General features: G+C 44.9%; 1 protein-coding gene across 1 annotated transcript; it reads right to left on the minus strand.

The window, feature by feature from the left end:
- Nucleotides 1-4,835: 4,835 nt before the first annotated feature.
- Nucleotides 4,836-6,749, minus strand: LOC132223907 (probable ATP-dependent RNA helicase DDX53). The gene has a single exon (XM_059678933.1). The coding sequence runs from the start codon at nt 6,747-6,749 to the stop codon at nt 4,836-4,838; it is 1,914 nt and encodes a 637-aa protein (XP_059534916.1).
- Between the last annotated feature and the right edge of the window lie 2,169 nt (nt 6,750-8,918).

Here is an 8,918-nt window from a genome sequence, read left to right on the forward strand (position 1 = left end):
GGATGTGGGTTTTTCATATACGGCTTTTATTATGTTGAGGTATGATCCTTCTATTCCCACCTTGCTGAGAGTTTTTATCAAAAATGGGTGTTGGATTTTGTCAAATGCTTTTTCTGCATCAATTGATATGACTATGTGGTTTTTTTCTCTCAATTTGTTTATGTGATTTGTGGATATTGTACCATCCTTGGATCCCTAGGATAATCCTACTTGGTTATGGTGTATGATCTTTTTGATTTACTGCTGGATCCTATTTGCTAGGATTTTCTTGAGTATTTTTGCATCTATGTTCATGAGGGATATTGGCCTGTCATTCTCTTTCATTGTGTTGTCTTTATCTGGTTTTGGTATTAGGGTGATGCTGGCTTCATAGAATGAGCTTGGAAGTGTTCCTTCCTCTTGAATTTTTGGAATAGTCTGAGGAGAATAGGTTTTAGTTCTTCCTTGAATGTTTGGTAAAACTCCCCTGTGAATCCGTCTGGTCCTGGGCTTTTGTTTACTGGAAGCTTTTTGATGACTGTTTCAATTTCTTCCATAGTTATTGGTCTATTGAGATTTTTAGATTCTTCCTGATTGAGTTTTGGAATGTTGTATTTTTCTAGAAATATGTCCATTTCCCCTAGGTTGTCTAGTTTGTTGGAGTAGAGTTGTTCAAAGTATTTTTATTTTATTTTTTTAAAATATATTTTATTGATTTTTTACAGAGAGGAAGGGAGAGAGATAGAGAGCCAGAAATATCGATGGGAGAGAAACATCGATCAGCCGCCTCCTGCACATCTCCCACTGGGGATGTGCCTGCAACCCAGGTACATGCCCTTGACCGTAATCGAACCCGGGACACCTCAGTCCGCAGGCCGACGCTCCATCCACTGAGCCAAACTGGTTTTGGCGAATATTTTTAAACAATCATTTGTATTTCTGTGGGGTCTGTTGTTATTTCGCCTCTATCATTTCTGATTTTGTTTATTTGGGTCCTCTCTCTTTGCTTCTTGGTTAGCCTGGCTAGAGGTGTGTCAATTTTGTTTATCCTTTCAAAGAACCAGCTCTTGGTTTCATTGATTTTCTGTATTGTTGTTTTTGGTCTCTATGTCATTTATTTCTGCTCTGATCTTTATTATCTCCTTCCTTCTGCTCACTCTGGGCTTTTCTTGTTGCTGTCTTTCTAATTCTTTGAGTTGAAGAGTTAGATGATTTACTACCATTTTTTCTTATTTTTTGAGATAGGCCTGTAGAGCTATAAACTTCCCTCTCAGGACTGCTTTCATTGTGTCCCATAGGCTTTGGATTGTTGTGTTTTCATTGTCATTAGTTTCCAGGATGTTTTTGATTTCTTCTTTGATCTCATTGTTGAGCCAATCAATATTTAATAACATGCTATTCAGCTTCCAAGTGTTTGAGTATTTGGGGTTGTTTTTATTGTAGTTTATTTCTAATATTATGCCATCGTGGTCTGAGAAGATGCTTTTTATTATTTCAATCTTCTTGAATTTGGGGAGACTTTGCTTGTGACCCAATACGTGGTCTATTTTTGAATATGTCCCATGAGCATCAGAGTGGAATGTATATTCCGTGGCTTTGGGGTGAAGTGTTCTGAAGATGTCTATTAAGTCCATCAAAGAATTTAGAGGTGAAAGGGACCCCAACATTATCCTATCTAATAAAAGAGAAACATGGTAATTGGCGTACGACCGCTACCCTTCCCATTGGCTAATCAGGGCGATATGCAAATTAACTGCCAGCCAAGATGGCGGCTGGCAGCCAGGCAGCTGAGAACAGGAGGCTTGGTTTCCCCAGCGATGGAGGAAGCCAATGGCTTCGGGGCTCTGAGCTCCTGAAGCAACAACTCCAAAAGATACAATGTTTCAATTATAGAAGCTAAAAGATGGCGGTTAATTTGCATACTCAGGCTGCAAGCAATGGAGCAAAGCCAAGCAGCCCTGAAATCACAGAGCAGAGAGGCCTCACTGCCAAGGGATCAGCAGAGCCCGGAGGCCTCAGGGCACCGGGATCAGTGGATCTGAGAGGCATCCTGGCCCGGAATCAGCCGAACTGAGAGGCCTCAGGGCCCCAATATCAGCGGAGCTGAGAGGCCTAAGGGCCCCAAGATCAGCGAGCCAAGAGGCCTCAGGGCCCCAATATCAGCGGATACAAGAAGCGTCAGGGCCCCAATATCAGCGGAGCCAAGAGGCCTCAGGACCCCGGGCACAGCGGATCCAAGAGGCGTCCCGCCCTGGATCAGAGGTGCGAAGAGGCCTCAGGGCCCCAGTATCAGCGGAGCCCGGAAGCCTTCCTGCCCCGGGATCAGCGGAGCAGGGAAGCCTCCAGGCCCCGGGATCAGCAGACCCGAGAGGCCTCAGGCCCCAGGGATCAGTGGAGCCCTGAGGCCTCCAGGCAGAGGGATCAGTGGAGCTGTGAGGCAGCGCCCCCCCCCCTCCCGGAGCCAGAGCCCAGGCCCCTAGATTTACCACAGGCCCCTTCACCCCTGCCCTTGCCCTGCCTCCCCCGCAGCCCCCCTGTCCAGCTGCTGCCCCGCCTGCCCCACCTGCTCATGTCCAAATCTGAGGCCAGCCTCCTGCAACTGCTGGCAGGGGCTGCCACCCAGGGGGCATTCCCAGCCCCCAGCTGCAGCCTGTGGGAACTCCTCTTGGCTGCCACAGCCACCAGTCCATCAGGACCACCCTGTTGCTTAACTCCCAGGCCCTGAGCACAGTGTGGAGCCCCCATGCCTGGAGGGCGGGGTACGGGGCGGGTGCATGTGTGCCTGGTGCAGCGGGACTTGCTGGGGAGCCGACCGCCTTCCTGGCCGGGCCTCAGGCCCGGCGCCCAACGTGGAAGGGCCGCAGTGCGGCCACCAGGCCCTGAAGGCTGCCCGGAAAGTCACACAAAGACAACCTTCTACTGGAGGGCAGGCATGCGGTGCTCCAGCAAGATTCCAGAGGTAGGGAAGGAAGGTCATGGAAGGGAACAATTGCAAGAGGAGATCCCGAAGGTTCTGAAAGCAGAGGACCAGCTCCTTGCAGACCTGAGCTCCGTGTGGGCCTCTTTCTCGGCCCTGGCGGTGGGAGACACAGGAGGGGGTGATGGACTGGGCTGTGCACAAGGAAGACTCGGAGGAAGCAACGTGTGGACAGGGCCAGGCAGAGCAGGCAGGCCCGTGCGGATCCCGCTGGAGCGCAGCCAGTCCCCAAGGCGACCACCAACGCAGGCCCCAGCGAGAAGCGAGCAGATGCCACTCCACTCTCTGTAGAAGACCATTGAGCAGAAAACTAAAGAAACCGATTTTACATCATTTCCCAGGTGGAGAACAGTTGGCATGTAAGCCCCTGACCAGTGCCCAGCCTCTCCTGTCTGTCTATCTCACTCTTAGGTACCATGTTCTTTGTTCTCTCTTAACTACAACTCATTTTTAAACTAGATTGCTTTTAAAAGAAGACTACATAAAGTTTCCCTTAAGTTATTTAGGCGGTGCTGGGGCTGCTGGGGACCTGAGAGAAGACACAAACATGCAGCCCCAAGGCCCACCACCTGGGTGCTGGGGCCCTGATCAAAGACCCGCAGCCCCCAGCCCCGCCATCAAGGTGCTGGGGCTGCTGGGGGTATCAGAGACACAAACCCGCAGGCCCGGCACCCAGCAGACCCAAGGCCTTCCCGGCAGCACTAAGGAGTAGCAAGCCAAGCGGTAGGAAGCAGCAAGCAGGTGGGCAGTAAGGAGGGAGGGGTCCCAGACTGCGAGAGGGCACATGCTGGGCTAAGGGACCCCCCCCACCCATCCCCAGTGCACGAATTTCGTGCACCGGGCCTCTAGTTTAATATAACCACCTGAATTTACTAGTGAAGAAAGTGAGAGCTCCAAAGTCAAGACCATTTTTACCAATGGTTGGTAACAAAACTTGTATGAAAATATGATTTGCACTGAGTCAGGCACCCTGTTCTGTTAGTCACATCTGTTGGGGAAAAAATAGAATTTGGGAATCTTCTAGAAGATTTAGCAGTTATCCTATATAATAAAAAGCTAATATGCAAATTGTCCCCTTGACTGGGAGTTTGACCAGTAGTTGGACCAGGGGATGGGGCCAGCCAGCCAACCACCTATGGCTCTGCCCCTTAGCTGGCCCTGCCCCTGATTGGCCCCCCCACCCCAATCAGGGGCGGGGCCAACCAGCCAACCACCTGTGGCCCCTCCCCCCAGCTGGCCCCATCCCCAATCGGGCCCCCCCCATCAGGGGCAAGCCAGCTGGCCAACCTCCCACGTCCCTCCGCTCCCCAACCCCCCCCCCCGGCCACCTGGCTCGATGGCCCCAATTGGGGCGGGCTGGCCAGACCCCACCCATTCACAAATTTGTGCCCTGGGCCTCTAGTTTTCTTATGAATTAAAATAATTAGGTAAGTACATTGGAGATAGTTTTAGGGATTATTGTGGCACTGATCACTGGGTGAAAATGGAATATATTGACTGGGATAAGCTTGATAAAAACTATGTTTCATTTCAGTACAACTATTTTAAAACACATAAAGTGCCATTGTTGTCTACTACCAAGTCTTTTAGAGAAGACACAGGTGGACATGGCAGGCTATAATAGAATCTAAACTTTAACCAACACATAACATCTATTTTCCCCCCACAGAATCTCTCACTCCGTCATTTTCAAAACACTTGACTTTATTAAGGAGTTTACACACAATATTGAAAGCTTAGTGGTATTATTAAATAATCAGTTGTCTTCAAACTATCAGTATGGTTCCAATGCTTTTCAATAAGTATCTTGAACACTGCATATCTTTAACTTATCTTGAATCTTCTGGTAGTCTGGCACAACGTCTTTTCACTGCAGATCTTAATGAAACTCCTTGGGTTTTTGTTGAAGTAGTTTTGATTTGTTTCCTGTGTCTCTATTTTGTTCACCTAACTTGTATTTTTTGGCCATTGTTACAAGAGCTTCTGGGATACTTTGATTTGATCTTTCCAGAATTTTAATCAATTCAGGGGCAGTCTTCCAATCATTTTTCGTCATAAGAGTAATGGACGTGCCAGTCTTTCCTGCTCTTCCAGTACGCCCTACTCTGTGTACATATTCTTCAATGTTTCTTGGGAAATCATAATTATACACATGTGTGATATCATCAACATCAAGACCTCGGGATGCTAAGTCAGTAGAAATCAGTATTTTCACATTTCCACTTCTAAAGTCATCTAATGCCTGCTCACGGTCACTCTGTTCTCTGTTTCCATGCAAGCATTGTACAGACAGGCCTTGGACACTTAAATTGCTGGATAAGTCATCAGCAACAATTTTTCTACTGACAAACACGATGACTTTGGCTTTGGGTGACAGGCTGCGTAGGAATTCTTTTATAAGAGATCGTTTTTCTTCTTCTGTGGTAACAATTATATTTTGCTTCACTGTATTTACAGCAACTAGATCCAGAGTACCAACATAAACGATCATAGGCTCTTTCAAATAAGTTTGTGAAAGTCGACGAATGGCATCTGGCCAAGTTGCACTTGTCATAATCATTTGCCGATCTGGGCGCACATCTAATAAAATCTTCATTATCTGAGGTTGAAATCCCATGTCTAGCATCTTATCAGCTTCATCTAAGACTAAGTAGGTTATGCTTCTAAGGTTGACAAACTTATTCATTTGCAGATCATTCAGTCGCCCAGGAGTTGCAATAATGATGTCTATGTCTTTGGCAACGTCTTTTATTTGTTGTTGTCTACTTCCACCACCGTATATACAAATACTTTTAAGATTTTTATATGCATACTTAGAACATTCATTTCCTATCTGGAGAGCTAATTCTCTAGTCGGTGTAAGGACTAGCATGCCGGGACCATTCCTCTGTTCTCTGGGTGTTGGTTGAGAACTGATGTGAATAAGCCCAGGCAATAAATAAGACAAAGTTTTGCCTGTTCCAGTCTGGGCGACTCCTACAAGATCTATCCCTTGTAGAACAATTGGCCACACCTGTGATTGAATTGGCGTTGGCTTTTGAAACCCTGCTTTTTGAATGTTTTTCATTATTTCAGGATAATTCTGGAAAGCGTCCTCAAATTTAATAGTTGGGTTGGGGATAGATCGTTTTTCACCATCTTTCAAATCATCACAAGTTATATTGAAATGTTCCCTTCTCCAAAGGTCTGCCTGCATTTGAGACAGAGAACTTGTTGCTTTGGATTCTATGTAAAAGTCTTTTGTAATTGGTGCTAAGTCTTCCCATCTTCTTTTCTCCCAGTCTGTCACTCTGGCCTTAATTCGATCCCAGTCGATCAATGGTCGAACTTCTCTAACAGTGTTATCTGTGGTTACGTCTCTTGCAACAGCTGGTTGGGCTGCAGCAGTATTAACAGTGCATTCTGAATATTGGTAGTTGCTTCCTTGTCTTTCAACAATAGTCTCTAGAATCGCTTTGGCCTTTGCTTGCATATCCTTGCTGCCAAAAATGTTTACGTCTGCTTCGGAATCACCCTGTACCGGTACGATCTGTATTTTCGTGTTTGTCCTCCTCTGAATGTCTCTTATGTTTGATCCGCCATGACCAATCACTGTACCAATCAGACTTTTTTTTATTTTAAAAACAAGTGGAGGGCCTTGGGGGCCAGGAGCACTAGGCTCCAGGTGGCTGGAGGACCTGCCCCAGCTCTGGCCTCTGCCACCTCTTCCTCCCCTGCCATCTCTGTAGGCCCTGCCAGCCCTGGGATCCCTTAGGTTTGGCTCTGCCCACTTCTGCTTTGGGGCCCAGGCCATTGCTACATGGTAGAATTGGTACAGACTTATCGCCTACCAGCAGTTGGGAGATGTGGCCTCAGGTCTCTTTCTCTTCAGGCTCTGGAGAAACAGACCATACTGCCTTGTAGATAGGTAGTTATATACCCGTTACCTAGGGAAACATTTAATGTGATGTCACAGAGGGATGGCCTGACCAATCACAGGCTTGGGACTAGGGTGAGGTAAGCAGGTATCTCTGAAGCAAATTTAAAGTGACACTCACTCTCAGAGGTTGAGCCTATAGGCCTTTACAGGACCTTGGGAGTGAGTGTTTCTGCAACATGGGTGTCATAGGTGCCTCCATTGCTCACTTCATGCTAATTTTAGCTCAGTTTGGGAGCAGATTTGAAGCAAGCCATGAACTTATCCACATAGTTTTACTTTTTTTAAAAAAAATAAATCAATTATTTCCACAGGAAGAAATATAGTGGATTTGTTTGTTTCCTTAGATCCTTCTTCTTTTGCCAGTTACATCTTCATGGCATTTTTCTGTCTTCAGCAAAAGTTGAAGTTGCACAGAATAGGTTTGATTCTCCTTGTATCCTTGTATATGTAAGGACCAGTGTCAAATCCCCTTAAGGTTTCTGTTCATCAGGGTTAAATTCCTAGTTTTCTAAAATATTTCTTTTCTTTTCTTTTTTTTTTGTTTTTGGTGGCTGTAGGCCTGTCATATATGGCTTTTATTACGTTGAGGTATGATCCTTCTACTCCCACCTTGCTGAGAGTTTTTATCAAAAATGGGTGTTGGATTTTGTCAAATGCTTTTTCTGCATCAATTGATATGACCATGTTTTTTTTTTTCTTTCAATTTGTTTATGTGATGTATCACGTTTATTGATTTGCGGATATTGTACCATCCTTGCATCCCTGGGATAAATCCTACTTGGTCATGGTGTATGATCTTTCTGATGTACTGCTGGATCCGATTTGCTAAGATTTTGTTGAGGATTTTGGCATCTATGTTCATGAGGGATATTGGCCTGTCATTCTCTTTCATTGTGTTGTCTTTATCTGGTTTTGGTATTAGGGTGATGCTGGCTTCATAGAATGAGCTTGGAAGTGTTCCTTCCTCTTGGATTTTTTGTAGTAGTCTGAGGAGGATAGGTTTTAGTTCTTCCTTGAATGTTTGGTAAAACTCCCCTGTGAAGCCGTCTGGTCCTGGGCTTTTGTGTGCTGGAAGCTTTTTGATGACTGCTTCAATTTCTTCCATAGTTATTGGCCTATTGAGATTTTTTGATTCTTCCTGATTGAGTTTTGGAATGTTGTATTTTTGTAGGAATTTGTCCATTTCCTCCAGGTTGTCTAGTTTGTTGGAGTAGAGCTGTCCATAGTACTTTTTAACAATCATTTGTATTTCTGTGGGGTCTGTTGTTATTTCGCCTCTATCGTTTCTGATTTTGTTTATTTGGGTCCTCTCTCTTTGCTTCTTGGTGAGTCTGGCTAGAGGTTTGTCAATTTTGTTTATCCTTTCAAAGAACCAGCTCTTGGTTTCATTGATTTTCTGTATTGTTGTTTTTGGTCTCTATGTCATTTATTTCTGCTCTAATCTTTATTATCTCCTTCCTTCTGCTCACTCTGGGGTTTTCTTGTTGCTGTCTTTCTAATTCTTTGAGTTGTAGAGTTAGATGATTTACTACCATTTTTTCTTATTTTTTGAGATAGGCCTGTAGAGCTATAAACTTCCCTCTCAGGACTGCTTTCATTGTGTCCCATAGGTTTTGGATTGTTGTGTTTTCATTGTCATTAGTTTCCAGGATGTTTTTGATTTCTTCTTTGATCTCATTGTTGACCCAATCAATATTTAATAACATGCTATTCAGCTTCCAAGTTTTTGAGTGTTTTGGATTGTTTTTATTGTAGTTTATTCCTACTATTATGCCATTGTGGTCTGAGAAGATGCTTGGTATGATTTCTATCTTCTTGAATTTGGGGATACTTTGCTTGTGACCTAATATTTGGTCTATTTTTGAAAATGTCCCATGTGCACTTGAGAAGAATGTATATTCTGCGGCTTTGGGGTAATATGTTCTGAAGATGTCAATTAAGTCCATCTGATCTAGTGAGTCATTTAGGATTTCTGTTTCTTTGCTGATTTTTTTGTCTAGAGGATTTATCCAGTGATGTCAGTGGTGTGTTGAAGTCCCCTAC

Source organism: Myotis daubentonii, chromosome X, assembly GCF_963259705.1.
Source record: "Myotis daubentonii chromosome X, mMyoDau2.1, whole genome shotgun sequence".
Lineage (NCBI taxonomy): Eukaryota > Metazoa > Chordata > Mammalia > Chiroptera > Vespertilionidae > Myotis > Myotis daubentonii.

Bases quoted from the DNA above. Each gene is read 5' to 3' on its own strand.
- LOC132223907 (XM_059678933.1), bottom strand. From the start codon at position 6,749: ATGGCCTGGGCCCCAAAGCAGAAGTGGGCAGAGCCAAACCTAAGGGAT.